The sequence below is a fragment of the Carlito syrichta genome, unplaced genomic scaffold, assembly GCF_000164805.1.
Source record: "Carlito syrichta isolate Samal-C Ts95f unplaced genomic scaffold, Tarsius_syrichta-2.0.1 Scaffold305239, whole genome shotgun sequence".
In the NCBI taxonomy this organism is placed as follows: Eukaryota; Metazoa; Chordata; class Mammalia; order Primates; family Tarsiidae; genus Carlito; species Carlito syrichta.
The window spans coordinates 798705-816394 of record NW_007249335.1 but is presented as its reverse complement, the minus strand read 5'-3'; the positions used below and the strand labels follow the sequence as shown (position 1 = coordinate 816394).

Here is a 17690-nt window from a genome sequence, read left to right as displayed (position 1 = left end):
TAGGAAAACATAATTTGCAACAAAAATGTGACAAATATAATTTTTCAGGTCATTTTTGAGCTTTTCCATCAGCAGTTAGAAATCAAATTTCTTTTCTTTCCCTCAGAAACTCTCAAAGTGCCAAAACTTTTAGTCTATGTTTAGATTTTCCAACTGTAGCTCTATCTGCTCTTATATCTTATAGCTCAATTTGGGGATTAGAACTTCTATAGTTGCTGGCCTAACAATGATCTGTGACAACCCTGGATTCTGCTTGTCTGTGTTATTTTCAAAAATATCACAAATAAAAATTTTTATCTGATTTGCAAGAGGTCAAGAAAGATATTATCTTGAAGACTCTGTTCCACAAGCATTTTCTGTTATTTTTTCCTTTGTAACTTTTCAAGTCAAATTATATGGCCTCCACCTAATGTTGCAAAAACTTTAGGTGAAGCCCAATGTGATTCTAAGACTCTGGTATGATTCCATGTAACCAGGCATCCTTCCTGGAAGTTAACTTTGTTAGGCAGCTATTTCTATAAACAAACTGAGTAATAGAAAAGCTACATAATCAGATGAAATGTCACTACCTGCATTTTCTCTATACACCTATAAGGAGTCAGTGTTTGGTAATTAATTATAAGAACCTAACATTGTTAACTGTGGTCCCATTACCTTTTAAAAGGTTTTTTTTTTTTTTGAGTTGGATTCTCACTCTGTCACCCAGACTGGAGTGCAGTGGCCGCTCTCGGCCACCGCAGCCTCGACCTGCTGGGCTCCAGTGATCCTTCCGCCTCAGTCTTCCAAGTAGCTGGAACTACAGGCACGCGCTACCATGCCCGGCTGATATTTTGATTTAGTGTAGAGATGAGGTCTCACCAAGTTGCCCAGGTGGGTCTCAAACCCGCGGGCTCAGGCATTCCACTCACCTCAGCCTCCCAAAGGTGCGGGATTACAGGCTGAGCCACCGAGCCCGGCTAAAGTTTTTTATTCTGATTGAACTTTACTTTCAAACATGTTACCATGTCTCTGAACATTCAACTATTGAATTATATTTGTAGACCTATTACTTGTATCAATTAGCGATTGATCTGCAACAAGCTAGTCCAATATTTAGTGGCTTAAAGCAACAACCATTTATTTGCTCACAGTCAGGAATCTGGGTTGTGCTCAGATATTCTCATATAGTGATAGGAGCACCAGTCCTGGATCCCAATTACTAGGTGAGTCAGTACACTGGGCATAGGATTATTTCTAGATGCCATTCACACACCTGGGTGGCTAACCATAACTTGTCAATGCCTGCAGTAAGTCCAGGGTGTGCTGTAAGCTTCTTGACTTTTGGGCCACAGGGTTCAGAAAACTCAACGAGAAATCACAGTATAAACTTACTGTGGAGTTCATGGTAGATTATACTAACAGCTTCAAGACATAAGATCATAAGTTTCTGGAAGAAATCTTTGTCTTCTAGAGAAAAAAAAATCTTCACCAACTGAAAAGTAAAGTAGCTTCCGGCCTATCACTGGATTAGAAGAGAAATGGAGCACCTGAGTAAAAGACATCAAATGACTACATGACTTCTGCTTCTCACGGTGAACTGGGTATTCTCAAATCCATTGAATCACAGCTTGGGCATTAATTCATGTATATAAATGCTATATTCAGAATTTGGCCCAAATAGATCTAAAGGCCCTAAGTAAGATGGCTCAATTCCCATTTTATGTGTCACTGTTACTATAGTTCCTCTCCCTGAGTTTGCCGCTATGACCTCATGGAGGTTCTTAAAACCAGTTGATGAAGGATTAAAACAAAAGAAAAATCTCATGGATAGGTTAACTCAACATGGTGATAAGCACCGAAAACACGAAACTGCAACCCTGGAGTGACCTTATAGGACAGCGGTGAGGAGAAATCTTGCCATGGGGCAGAGATACAAGCAGTAAATGTGAGAGTAGGGCAACCTGAGGTAAGAACATAGACTGATTTCCAGACAGTGAAAGGTGGCTTTGCTTGTTAGTCATAGGCCTGGAATGAGACAGTCTGGAAGACTGAAGACAAGAAAGTTTGGCAAATGCCAGAGAATTCATGACAGTGGATACAGAACTGGCAGAGCTTTGTGTCTTGTCTTGATGCCTCAATGTCTACCAGAGAGTAAGTCAGAGCACCAGATGACCACATCAGTTGAAGAGCTCTTGTCTGTCTTTAGCCACTTAGGACTTGGCACAATATGCCTATAAATGGAATGATCATGATGACGGCGATGGACAGCACCAAGATTCTTTCTCCCCAATTCTAATAAAATACCTCCCACTGTTGAATTAACCATCTTCCAGTAGCAGAGGTTGACACTGAGCCCTTCAAGATCAGCCTAGTGCTTGATGGCAAATGGACTACAACAGACTTCTTTCATCCTTGGGGGAAAAGTGATGCATTCTCACTGGAATTGACTGACCAGCTCTGCACTTGGGTTTGCCTTCTCTGCCTCTGGTGCCTTCACCTGCCCTAGCATTCTATATCTTTAAGAATGCTAAACTACAACATGGGGGTCACTTAAACATAGCCTCAAATAAAGTAAGAGAAATGCAACTGTTCTTACTAAATACCACCTAACAGAATAATTAAATGGCCTCTTAAAGCCTGAGCTAAGGTAGTAGGTGGGGGCAAGAACTTGTTTGGGCTTCTATATTCCAAGATGCAGTATATTCACTGAATCAATATATATGGCACATCATCAATACATGATGTAACATGACACAGTGTCCCCAGTAACTGGACTATATGGGTCTAAGAACCAAAAGGTAGAAGTAAGAGTAGTTCCTGTACTAACAGATCTGCAACATTTATGCTTCTGAGTTTTGCAACTTTGGCTCTACTTGATTAAAAATTCTTTTTCTTGGGATGGGGAAGAGGTTTTCTTCTAACTTAGTAATGATATCATGAACGTAGAGCTAAGACCACGGCTTAATAACTATAGATACTCAAGATGTGGACCAGAGGCAAATAAAATAGCTACTGTACTCATGGGGATAACTGACCCCAATTATAATGAAAAGGTAAGATTTGCTTCTGTATGGTGGCAGAAGGAAGAATGATTCTGGAACTCAGGTGATTCACTGAGTTGTCTCATGGTGCTTCCATGACTAATGAGAGCTGTGAGCTGTCAACTGAAATGAACAAAGCCTGACAATGTCAAAAAATCAAAAGTTCAGCCCCTTCTTACATGGAGGTCTGATTGGCACATCAGGCAAACACCACAGACCAAACACCATCCTGGAAGATGAAAATCTAGAATGCATGGTGGAGAAAGTAGTTGGCCTCTTACACAAAGGAGTGAAACTTTTTTCACTAAGACTTCTTTAGTAGCTCTTTTATAGAGATTGAGGCCAGATTGAAGTCAGTCACCATCTTAACGACTCTGCAACAGATTAGATTTAATCTGAGATACAAGAAATTTGAATATTGCAAAGGCTAAATTGCATGAGATACTTCTTGTGTCCTGCTTCACATCCTTTTTGCTTTGTCTGTGACTACCGCTGTAGCTGCTGTAACCATTTCGGTGTGGGCTTCAACTGCCTTTGTACTGACTGCATATTGACTCAATATTCACCACGTCTTTTACTTTCTGCTATGGATATTTTCTGGTTCTAAAAAGTGAGGAACCTGAAAGAGCTTTCTTGACATACTCACACATGGGCAGCCTGAATCTTAAGAAGATCTAAAGATACCATAAACCAAAAGAATCAGAAGCTAATGAGCAGATACTTCATCTTGTCAATTTTGGGGTGGAATATTCTGGCAAGCATCCTAGCCACGCTGTGACTAACTCAATAATGGCTTTTTATTGACTTTCCTTCCTTCTGTTTCACTCTTGCTACTTCTTAATTTCTGCTTTCTGTGATTACCTGGCAAATACACGAGTTGCAACACAGTTCCTAGTCTCAAAGTTTGATGTGGGGATGAGGAGAGAATCCAGTATAAGCCAGAGGACATATACAACAAAACTCTTTACTTAAAGAGATTCTAAACTAGCTTCCTATGAAGGAAAATGATTATTCCTTCACTGAGATACAGCTGTCACTGTCAGAAAATTTAGCATAAGAAATATACCATCAAACGCCCTGCTATAAAATGTAACATCCAGCAATTACCTACTAAAGGATTTGAGGTGACATCATTCATTACAGTATATGAATGATGCTCCTGACTAAATGGGAATTTAGTGTTAAGTAGTTGTAAAAGCTGCCAAAGAGCAAATGTTATTGAAGCAAACATTAGCAACTTATGACTAAAACCTGGGGCATCCTGACCATAGCTACAAGGTTTACTATCTCTATTATGGAGCCATTAGCAACCGCCATAGGGTTGTGTCCAAGTCTATTAGGAGAATAATTTACTTGAAATTTTATACTTACACATGAATGAGACAGGGACATAATCATTATTGATTTTGCTTTCTTTGCAAGGTTTTATTGTTGTTGTTGTTCACATCCTCTTTGTAAATGTGGGTAGAGAACAGAGGAGGGGCGGGGAATTGAGCAGATCTTCACAGAGAAGATGAGCAACTTTCTTTTCATGAGCCAAATTATAAGTTTTGAGGAAGGAAATATTTTAAATGGCAAAGTAGCTAGTAACAAAGGTGATATCAAGTATGTATTCACAGAGTGGAAACCTTATGCATAAATTTTAAAATAAAGTACAAACGTGGTACTTTTTTTTTTTTTTTTAAATAGACCTTTCCAAGTTTTCTTGTAAAGGATAATTTTCATTCAATATTATAATTTTCCAAAGTAGTACAATGGTTCTTTGTTATCTGGCTTTTATTAAGTCATAAGGTGGTTTAATGACATAGGGAGATATTCACTAAGAATGGAATATTAACTATTAAATATCATCCCTGGAAATTCAGAAAAAAATCTCAACTTTCCTCCTAGGGCACTTTTAACTCATTATTTCCTATAATCTTCAAAGACTTATGATCAGGATTTTCATCACATACAATGAGACATTCTACAATTATTAAAACTTAAAACAGTAAAATTACCAAGAAAATCTAATTAATTCTGATGAAGAATGAGTTAATGCACTGATGCTTGAGAATCATAAGATTTTCTTAAATTACATCTTAACTATTTTATTTTCTATAAAAAGTGCAATGTGAGCTGAATAATATTTATCATTTAATTTGTAAATTCATAAAGAAAGAAAGATTACTTCATAAGTTTCTGAGTCATTAACAATTAATCAGATTGCTTTAATATAACAATCGAATGACTGGAAAGAAATTTGAGTTTTGTGACTCTCTAGACGTTTTTCTTCTTTGACATTGTAAATTATGTTATTTCCAAAGTCAAACTCAGTGAGTGATAACTTAAAAAATTCATGCTTGGATCCAAATGAGGGATTACCGCATCTCACATATATTCTTATTTAAGCAAAATAGTATATCTTTAGATTCAATAAATCCTCTTAATATTTGAGTACATACTTATTTATTTGCCAACAGAAATGAGTGTCGATAAAATTCATCAGTCAACAACAGCCAAGAGTAACTTCCTGAGATAAACCATGTAAAAAATACTTTCATATTCAGGACAGAAGATATCCAAGTATCTCATTGCCTCCCTGGGATCCTCCATGCCACGACAGGCCAGGGAGACAAGACTACCATTAGATGAATGATTTCTAGAGCCAGAGGATGTTCATGTTCATATTTTACCACTTAAAGCTCTTCTTTAAATACCTCCCAAGAGCACCCAGTCAAATCAAATCAGTGAAGTCAGTGCCGAAACGCCAAGTAGCCACCAGATGGCAGCAATGCTTTTATGAATAATGCAGCATTCTGTGCAGTCCATCTGAGATTTTCTATGTTAATAATAGAACAATCCTTACTTTAGTAAAAGGACACATTTGTTCATAATGAAGCCAACTATTTTCCCCATGTCACAGTTATATTTTGTGGGATCCATTTCTTTTCTAGTGTATGGGCCCCCCCAAAAATATTTCTTTTCGTATGCATTAAACATTAAATTGTTGTTGAATTTCATTTTGATACTATGGTAGAAAATGCCTGTGACTTAAAACAAATATTTTCCTTTGTGACGGACAAATAACATCTGTGGTTGTAAATGTTCCAGTATAGCTGTCAAAAGAGAAGGGTTTCACATAATTTTCTGCCACCCTCATCAGTACATCTCACACATTAAAAGAACGTGTTCATAACCTCCCTTTCCACAGATTGATTTCAAATTAATCGCAGATCTCAAATATCAGAAGCTTGTCTTTTACTTGATCAAGGGTATGGGAATTTTGAAAATGAAGTATTGGTTAAATTCAACTTCCAAACAAAACAAAACACAAAAAACCAAGAACAAAACAATCAAGCTCTTTCTAAATTATTTGGGAAGGGAATTAATCCTCAGTGCGGGTACTTCTTTTTGTTTTAGAGTTGTTTCAACAATTTACTAATTTTGCCACTGTAAAATTTTTCGTTTGTACGTGTTCACCCAGGAGGTGAGACAGAATCTCTTCCACGGTTTAGAGATGAAATGTTAGGTAAATTGGTGAGACTGAGGTCAAGTTCCCAACTAAAATTGCTGCATCTACCCTCTATGACAAGGTCCCTCCTATGTTCAAGTCACCTCATATAGATCTGTTATTTGAAAACAATTCAGCTTCCTTGTTTATTTCTCCCCTACATCAGTCATCTCACTTCATTGTTTCACTTAGGCTATATCTCTCAACATCCTGTTTTTTAAAGATAAAAGAGCAGCTTCCTTCCCTCTTCAAATACCAAGAATCCTTAACTGCCCTGTGGTGTTTTGTATACTTGCTTTTGAATAATTTTTCTACTAAACTTTTTTTTTTTTTTTGAGTTGAAGTCTCACTCCGTCAACCAGACTGGAGTGCAGTGGCATGCTCACGGCCATCCTAGTGTCGACCTGCTGGACTCCAGCAAGCCTTCCACCTCAGCCTTCCAAGTATCCGGAACTACAGGTGTGCACTATCGCGCCAAGTTAATATCTTTCTACTACATTTTTACTAACATGTTTAACTCATATATTGAAAGACTCTATGCATAAATTCCACAAGTGGCCTGCATGAGTGCAGACATGTCCTTTCATCTTAAATTTAGTAGTTTTTTTCTTGTGTTCATTTCAAGCCTTTGTTTATGGATGCTTGCTTTGTTATTGTCTTACATGACTTTAAACACTGCTCTGAGGTTTCAGAGTTTTGCTCACCACTGCCCAGATATTCCTTCTACTCAGTGGTATATAAACACTGTGAATATATATATTTTTCTCTTGCCTTCTGATCCAGCCTCATTACCTTATGTTTCTAAAAACTGAATAGCACCAGCTATCTGCCAGTGATCCTATGCAATCCAAAAGCACTCAATTTTATTTCAGCCCGTGCATCCTTATGGACAAGCTATAAAATATGATACCATTTACTGGCCCCATTTATTATGTACCAGCTTTAGGAATTAAATTGTCCCTGTTTCTAGAATATGCCTGTTTGGTTTTCAAAAAATAAATAAACATAGCTACCCTCTTTAAAAATATATATAAAAAAATTGAAACAGATATGAAAAAGAGATTCCCTTGGTTTGAATATTGCCTCATCAACATCAATGCAATATTTTCTGTACTTTATATGAGATGAAAATCACACATGGAAAAACCATAGCACTTACTGATTCTACTTTGTCCCATTGAAATCCCCCAGTGGCAGGAGTTTCTTTTGCCCAGGTTGGTATGCATCGCCTCCAGTCCCAGGTTTGATTCCCATGTGGTTCAGGTAGCCTCACTCTGGTAATGTAGTCATGAGGAACCTGTACAACTAGCTCTAGGAGCCCCTGGATGGCACAGAGATCATCACACTTGCTCTAGCAAAATGACAAGATACAGAGTATGTTCTGTGAGAAGGGATTCATGGCATGTCAGTAAGTGAAGAAAGCGTGTTGCACTTAGCTTGGTGTCAGAATTTACTCCAAGTGCACAACTCATATATTTGAGCACTTGAAACCAGCTACTCCAGAAGGCATTCTTCTGCTGAAATGTTGGCATTATTCACAATAGCAAAAACACAGAACCAACCATTCTGCTCATCGAAAGAGGACTGAATTTTTAAAATGTAGTATATATATAGTATGGAATATTACACAGCCAAAGAAGGACAAAATTTAAAACTTTGCAGCAACTTGGATGGACTTAGAGTCTATAATACTGAGTGATCTATCACAGAAACAAAGAACTGAGTACTACATTTTCTCACTTATAAGTGGACCTTGAACAATTATCATTACACCAAAAGAAAGGGATGGGTAGTAGTGGGAAATGGCCAGAGGAGTGGAGGCGGCATTAGCAGTAGTGGGAGACTGCCAGGGGAGGGGAAGCACACATCATCAACAATAGTACCTGAATAATGAACATTTGTATACCTAGACCTGAATTGTACCACACATCTTTAAAATAATAATTTCTTTAAAAAAAAACAATGAAAAGAAACAGAAGAAGCCAAGTTGACATTTTCTTTTTTCTTTCAGTTTTTATTTTGATTTATGTCATTTTGAAAACTTCAAACCTAGGTTCTCTTGACTAATATGGACAAAAAGGCACTAATATGACTATTGATAATCTTTAGTGTAATTCAGTTGCATTCTACTTTGATGATAGTTTGAAGAGAAATGAATATACTAAGGTAGCATGATGTCCTTTAGTAGTTAGTGGAGTAAAGAAGGCGTGCAGATGAGTATATACCCTTGGAGTCTATGACTTTGACTAGTGAGCTTAACAGAATCACCCAGGCAAAGGAAAGTTGGTATTTTTTTTTTCTGACAATATATTTAACATTTGTATCTTAAATGTAGACATCCAGATTATACTTAAAAATGAAAAGCTTAGCTGGGCTCGATGGCTCAGCCTGTAATCCCAGCCTTTTGGGAGGCCGAGGTGAGTAGATTGCCTGAGCCCATGGGTTCGAGACAAGCCCAGGCAACTTGGCTAGACCTCGTCTCTACAATAAATCAGAAAATTAACCTGGTATGGTAATGTGCGCCTGCAAGTCCCGGTTACTTAGAAGGCTGAGGCAAAAGGATTGCCAGTGCCCAGCAGGTTGATGCTGGGGTGGCCTTGAGTGTGCCCTGCACTCCAGCCTGGACGACGGAGTGAGACTCCAACTTGAAAAAAAAAATAAAATAAAACAATTTTTAAAAGTTTTATTATTTCTCAAAAATTAAACCTGCAAAGACAATGGTCGTCAAGTCACATGACCTGAACAATAAGCATGTTCTACATTTGTAGATTCTTTTTTTTTTTTTTTTGAGTTGGAGTCTCACTCTGTTGCCCAGACTGGAGTGCAGTGGCCGCTGCCTCGACCTGCTGGGCTCCGGCGAGCCGTCCGCCTCAGCCTTCCAAGTAGCCGGAATTACAGGCATGCGCTACCACACAGGTGATTTTTTGATTTATTGTAGAGATAAGGTCTCGCTGCCCAGGCGGGTCTCGAACCCGCGGGCTCAGGCAATCCACTCACCTCAGCCTCTCAAAGGCGCGGAATTAAAGGCTGAGCCACCGAGCCCGGATGTAGATTCTAATTAGTCTTCTTGTTTCCATTAATCTTCTTGTTTGTTTCTCCTTTCATCAGTCAACGTTAACATGCTTTTTAGGGTTCACCTAGATTCTTATTTTTAATAATTCTTTTTATTTTTATTTTACGAATGTGGGGTACTATTCAGGATTAGATATACAAGTTGTCATTATACAGGTAAAGTTTGGGCCTCACTTAGGTACCCACTTCACCTAGTTTAAGATCAGGTACCCTTATTGATGAAGTGTGCCTCCCCTCCCTCCTCTGAGAGTGTCCTGCTACTGCCAATCCCTTTCTTATAGTATTATGATAACTATTCAGGATCTGCTTATGACTGAGAATGTGTCGTACTCAGTTCTCTGTTTCTGTGATAGATTGCTGAGTATTATAGGTTTTAAATTCATCCAAGTTGCTGAGGCTTGCCTAGGTTCTTACAATCAGTATTATTTTCTTTTCCCAGGCTCTCTCCTTCACACTCAATGTTTACATGCCCTTGACATTCATATTCCGAAATCAAAGCTCCAAATATAAAATTATATCCCTCCCTTCATGCAAAATCTGTGCAACCACACCAATAAAAATGAAGTCAAAATCATAAAAGCAATCAATATATTTCCCTTCAATCGGATAAAAAGTATACTCTTCATATCTCAATAGGGGAATAACAAGTACACTTTTGTCTCTATTTCATTTGAGACATAATTGCTGCACTTGTCTCGAAGTTACCTTTTGCAGCTATTAATAGCTTGGCTGGACTTTTAGGACAATATGCTTTTCTCAAAGTATTAACTTGAATATGTCATTGATTAATTAACTTATATTGATTAGGTATTGCATTAGTGACACTATCAGAATAGAATACTAGAAATAAGTAAGGATTGAGGACATATGTTTTAGTTATACAACGAATGAAAAGATTTTCACATGCTGTACTAAATCTTTGTCTATTAAGCTCAGAAGGCACTAGAAAGATTACAAGTCAAACAAATCCTGAGTTGCATTTCACAGATGTCTACCTCCCTCATCCAGATTCTTCTAAAATCCATATCTAGAATTTCCTTCACAATGTTATGAGATAACATAGCTAGTAGATGAATAATGATACCTGGTTGTATTTATATTCAAATCATTCCTTCGTAGTTTTTTTCAAATTCACCAAATACAGGATTCCCTCATGTTAACATGAACACAGATGGGAGGCAGGTGAGGTAAGGACTTTGTCTCAGATTTCCTTGGTGTGACTAACTGTAAGTTGGAAGAGGGATCCTGCCCTGGGTTCTACATAAAGTTGTAGCGGACACAGCCCAAATTGGAACACATGTCCCCAGACTCATGTGCTGTCTCCACTGCATCTCCTGAATGATGAATGAATATCTAATAGGTAGATAAAATGATTAGAGACAAGCTGTAAAGCGAAAAAAACAACTGTATTAGACATAAATGCGTCTCTTACTGTGGTTTATTTTTAACGTCATGTCTTTTAAGATACTTTGAGTAATGCTCTAAAGTGAAACCAGCTTCACTTGAAATCTAATGCATGTATGAATGTGAAGATTCATTCTTTTGCATTTAGTCTTACTATAAGCATTGAAAAATAAAAGAAAAAATTGGTAAAAGCTCAGATTTATTTTAAATCACCACTTTTAACACAAGGAAATGGATAAAAGCAAAATGCAGTAGTTTTCCTTTCAGCTTAAAATGACATTCTCCAAGTGTTATTAAATTATTTTCACATTAATAAATTTAAGTAGTACTTAAACTACCTTTGAAGCTAAGACATATTGAGATCAGAAGCAACAATCAAATCATGTTTCAATGTAATGTACGTCTATGGAAAAATAGTACATGCAAATATTTAATATACATTATAGTCAGAAGTCTCCATCCAGAGTCAGAAAAGTATTATGAGCAATGATAAATCTATTCTGAGGTTTACTTTACTCTTAGGGACAGAATATTCCCGAGATATATTTTTTTTACATATTGCAAAAGAATCTCAAATACAGGAAATATGACCATGATATTTCTTGAGGTTATAAATTGGTGGTGTGGAGAGTTGAACAGGCTTTCATTTTCTTGGGTCGTTTACATTTTTTCAGTCTTTCAAGCAGGCAATTGATACAGTCCTAACTAGCCATGATTCATTAATTGGCAGACGTATCCTTCTTAAAACATGCCATCTATAGAGGAGTTCAATGTATGTTGTTAAAATTTTGCTTTAAAGGAAACAGGAAAACTGAGACCTCGTTACTGTCAGGCTCTGAAGAAAGATAAAACTTTAGAAATGATTTAATTATTTTAAATGAGTAATCATCTACTCATCTACTATCTTAAACCTTGTAATAAAATGAACCAAGGAAATAGTTATATTTTTATTCTTCACTCCCTGTTTATGCCCTGGAAACATAGGAGTACAAGGCCTATATTGTTGATACAATTTCCTAACTTTTTTTTTTTTAAGTGAATTTGTTTTGTTTTACGGCAATAATGAAACTTTAGCCTTAGCAGTTGCAATTTATGCAGCTAAAAAGTGTCCAGTCCTCTGGTTTAATAAGTAAAAAGCAATATGGGATATAGTTTCTTTCTTTGTATTTTCTTTGGGGAGAAAAACTAATTTACATGACAGAATATTTAAGTAAAGAATATTTAAGTATGGAATTAAAAGGCATAGAATTAATTTCAGTGCTTTGAGACTCTCATATATTTAATAAGGGGGTACCTCCTTGGAGGCTGGGGAATCTTTTAAAGATGTATCATCTATAAATTTGATAGTCGTGTTATGAAGTTCATTTCCCTACCCTTTCTAAAATACTTAACTCAGACAGCCTTATGTTCACAGGAAGCAAGAAAATCTAAGCAAAAAATTTTCTTCAACTCTGAAACAAGGATCTATTAAAAGCTTAAAAAAATTACTTATTGTTTTAAATTATTTTGCAGTAATTTTCTCGGTTGGACTTTCTATGGAAAGACTTTGTAAATGTCTACTGTGCCCAGCCCGGAAAGAGAAGATGACAGTAGCAGCGACTGCGTTGTGGATGCTGCCTGACAATGCTGCCATCCCTTAACATGGTTTTATTTAGTTATTACAACTATCTCTCTGTAAATGACATTTAGGATTATTTAAGATTATGTTGTAATCCTTTTAATCCTTAGTGCTTTAAATTTCAGGCTAAACACCAAAGAGCAAACTAGCACTTAGCAGGGATGTTTAAAACATGTGATTTGAACATAAATCTTTTTATTCACTCCTCCCCTGATGAAGAACTAGTGTTGCTCTTAAGTTAACTAAGAAAACTCATACCATAGTTCATTACAAATCATTCAGTTGCTAAAGGCTTTCTCAGGCTACATCAAACTTGTGATGGTCCTTGACAATTATCATGAATGAAAAATTAAACAAAAGTTAGCGGCAAAGGACATTTACTAATTCAACTTGGAATTGTGCGATCTTTTATAAATGTAAAGCATCTTTCTGAATTTGTGTGGGTGCATGAGGAAATGTTCACCCTATCTCCTAATGTCAAGCTATTTGATATGGTTATATATTCACTTATGTGCATTTTATATACTCATGTATACATATATACAGTACATATTTTAACACATATTATGACTTATCTATATGTGTTATTATAGAAGTTGTTAGTTCTTTTAATTATTATTTACTATTAATATGTATCAGTTAGGCCAAGATTGTTCTGTATATAACATAGGAATATATTCTTAAACTCAGCAAGTGATTAACTGAAAGTTGATTACAGATTTACTGAAACTGATTACAGAAAGTAAATTCTGATTCACTGAAAGTTGTTGAATACCGAAACTTAATAATTACATTGTCACTGTTATGTTACTATGTACCAACCAAATAAGTTCGAGTCCACATCACGAGTTTGATAGGACTTGACTACGAAGGAACCTTGACTTTTAATACAAAGAGAAAATGAACAACTCAAGTGTCCAAACAGCATATACAAACAAATGAAGCACATGAAATCCTTCCATTTTTTGGTGTCACAAGTGTGTGCTTCAGAGACTTTCAAGCATATCTCAGGCTCACACAATTTTTTGTTTGTTTTCCTATTCATTTCAGGTTGGACTTCTCTGCAGACATTGCAATTCTGTGGCATATAATTTCTAATCCATCAACATTTTAAAGACAGATTTCAAATTTTAAATTATTTCTAATTTTGCTCTTCTTTGATTTTTCTTGAACCAAAAATCTCAATAGTCATTTGCTATCTGTAATCTATAATTCATAGACTGAGATTGAACACCAAGTCTAATTCAAACTTGGAATTCTAAAGCTATTTTTGATGTAGCACATCAGCTGAAGCTATGATGGTCTTTTTCAGTCAGGAAGAAACACTTCATTATTCTGTAGGTAATGAAACTCTTGCACACACACACACTCAAACATCCAACAATGCCCTAATACCATGTTTTTGAGATATAATCATGTTTATTGTGATCATTTGAGAGCTAGACCAGCAAATGTATCTAATCAAATATTGATGTAAGTCATCTAGATTTAGCTCTCTGGCATATCCTTCCCTATGCCAGAACTGTAAGAGCTATTTCTATTGTTCCTCTCAAAAGACTTCTCTCGTAGTCTGTATCTATGGATATGATTTGTAAATTTTACCTAAACTAATAAGCTTAGGTGATGAAAAGATCTCAGCATGACAAGAAAACCAAGCGATTCACCCTCAAAAAATGAAGCAGAAAATGAAACTTGTATCTTTCTTTAGCTTTGTTATTCATGCTATCCTTATAATCACCTCTTGTTTCTCTAAACAAAAGAATACAAGACAAAAAAAAGATTAAAAAAAATAAGAACACTTAGTAGCATAACAAGTACAACTAACTGGCAAGACTTTAACCTCCAAAGTGTTACCAAAAATGAGAATAGTTTTTAGTATCTTTGAAAGTGCGTGTATTCAGAAATATAAAAATCAAGTCGAAAATTGCAGCAGGAGGTTGTTAGTCATATTCAGAAAAGATTATGATGATAGAAACCATCAATATAAGTGGTTGAAAAGTATATCTATACATATTATATTCATAGTTATATAAAAGTACACATAAATATTTTTCATTAATATTTGCAGCCCCGAATGTCTCATATATAGATGACTGTCATCTTCGTTTGTGATCTAATTTAACTCTTCATAAGATTAGCAGAAGGAACTCAGAGAGTCTGGCACCCATCTCTAACAGTTTCTATTGTCTAAGAATTATGTTTACATCAAATTTCGATGACTTCCTTTTACAACTTTGGTGATTAGGATGTTTAACTCATAATACATAATAAGGCTGTACCACTGAGCTTACCTGATCAGTTCAGAACTTCTCATGTTGATCATCTGAGTTCTCATAGAGGCTAGAATTATAACCTCTAAATTGTGTTATTTTATGGCAGAATAGTAAAAAGAGAAAGAAAGTTGGGGAAAAGGATATATCATTGGTTTACAGTTCCTCGCTTTTAAACAAAATATATTTCTCCTTCTTGATTCTGTAAAGCTACATTCTAACCAATTTTGGCTTTAGATCACTGATTTCTGAACAAGTATGCTTGGTTTTCTCATTTTTTCTGCCTTCCTTACAACGTTCTTTTTTAAATTTTATTTTTAATTGACAAATAAAAATTGTATATATTCTCTCACTATCTTTTAAAATAGAATACTCCATATCCAAATAAAATAAAACTAGAACCAGAAAAATAATTTATCCCATAATGTATTAAAATACTTTTTTGTTTTTGTTTTTGAAATCCAAATGGGCCCAAATTATTTAGATATGCCTAAACTGCATCTAGAAAATACAAACCAAACTGGATGAGCTTTTTTTCCCCTAAGTGAGAATACAGATAGAAAATGTCACCTACATATTCTATAAGACCTGATATATTAATTTCAGGAATTGATTTTTCTTCAAGGACCAAAATAATCTTAGAAAACATTTAATTTTAAAAAATATAATAATCTGGTTTCCTTGGCTACTGTTAAATGTTATAAAATATACAAAAAAGTGACTACTTTGGAAATATAATCATAAATTAAGAATATATAAAATAAAAAAGTCAATCTCTATAATTTGAAATTATTAATTGCCAAATAAATCATGCTAAATTACATGATTTTGGTAACATCATGTGTGAAATTACATTTTCCAATTTTCTGTCTTTTAAGGATTTCATTTGGTTCTTTTCATTTAATGGAATATGATTGTAATGATTAATTAAGTTGTTTTTTAAAAATAAAGTATATAATATGAAGGGATTGATTTTTTATAGCTGTTTAGCTCGCCTTAACTCCATAAGTTACATTGGTAAATGTAACTAACAATGAAAAGGCAGGAATGTCAATGAATGTAAATAGCTTATAATTAGTGAATCTTAATTTGTATTTTTCTGAAAATTCAATATTAAATTTATTTAAGTAAAGCATTCTAAGCTTGAACCTCAAATATATCTCAAATACATTGCAAAAATATCAGTGACTTTTGTGTGTAAAATGAATCACCACATGACTTATATTTTGTGTTTAGAGAGCAACCAATCAGAGGGGAAAAACAACAAAACAAACCAAAGATTCAACAAAGAAGGGGAGTCAGTTTTTCATAACGACCTTCAGAAAACTAGTTCATGCACACAAACGAATCACAAGGGGTAGTCTTATTTTGATTACCCATGAGAGTTCAGGTTTAGAGGGACTAGGGATAAACAGAATATTGTAACATTCTTACCTGAAAGACATTCTTTCTGCTTGATTTTTCCTTGGCCCATTCAATCTGAGCTCCACATAAATCCACACTTTCTGGTTTGTGCCCAGTTTTCTGTTATAAAAAAAAAAGAAAAAAAGAAAAAAGAAATAAGAATAAAAAAAGAAATAAGAATAAAATGCATACAATATTGGAGATACATGTCAGACAAAATAAAGTTTATTAAGTAGATAAATATAATATAAAACCTTTTTTATTTTCCATGGAGAAACCTAATATGTAGCAATTTTCATTTGGTACTTTATAACTTTAACTGTCTAAAACTGGAAGTGTATTTTAAAAATTATTTCACTAATTGTAGATAATAGAAAAAATAATTTCTAAAATGTTGGTATTTTGAGATGGCATTTTTAGTAATTCTAAAAATGTTTTGCAATCTGCTATTCAGTAACAAGCAATATTTCTATTTAAGGCTAATGTAACATAAAAGCATTTTTAAGTCATATACTTATTAGGCCTAAAAGGAAAATTAAAAATTGATAAATTTTAGTGTAATGCCAAAAATTGTTACAGAGTTTTAGCTTTGAGACTTTAGCAAAGTCACTTAGAATCTGGCTACATCACCTGAAAATTGAGCAGGTGGATTAATTAATCTCAAAGTCCCCTTGCAAGTTTGTGTTTCATGTGTTAACAAATTCAAAAAAATTTATTGTCAACTATGCCTCTTAGAAATTCATGTTTCAGACCCTGAGTACATACATAAGTATATGTATGATTTTATTTAATAAATTTAATTTAGTCCAAATAGATTATGATGGTTGTATTCTTTTACACTATTATAATCTAGGTACTTAAAAGTTGATTTATTTTAATAATTCTTAATAATCAATTAATAGCAAAATCACCTACATTTGTGTTTTTATATTTTCATTTGATTCAAGTGTATGACATATAATTTGCATAACTCCAATTATTAAACAAAAGTTTACCAGTTTAGAAAATTGATTTTCTAGTTTTTCAAGAAGTTAAGTTTTTTAATGAATAAATTCTCTAGGTTTCTCTATAGAAATTATCTATCCACATGTGTTCTCTCTTAGCCATTATGTCTAATTCTATCAGTTTAATCAAGTTATCTTTCAGAGGTCAGAAATCAGGAAGAGTTTTTATGGAAAATTGTAAGGTTTTTTTTGTCTGCTTAATTTTTTTCTTTTTTTGGAACATTGTATAACGTTCCTGGGGATAGAATTTGACAGCACACCTACTTTTCCTTTGTTATTTAGTAGTAATTTCATGAGAAACACATCAAGATGAGCCATGCCCTTTAAAGATTGTGATCAGTGAAAGGTTTTTATTGGTTCACTCACATTCTGTCACCCAGGTGGCACTTCCACTACTCTGGAAGA

At 34.8% G+C, this 17690-nt stretch overlaps 1 protein-coding gene across 1 annotated transcript in view; it reads right to left on the bottom strand.

The window, feature by feature from the left end:
* ARHGAP15 (Rho GTPase activating protein 15) overlaps positions 1–17690 on the bottom strand; it is a 424379-nt gene that overhangs the window by 278821 nt on the left and 127868 nt on the right. The window contains exon 6 of the mRNA XM_008061399.2: positions 16312–16401. Within this exon, the coding sequence (XP_008059590.1) occupies positions 16312–16401 (90 nt within the window). The remainder of the gene's footprint in view (positions 1–16311; positions 16402–17690) is intronic.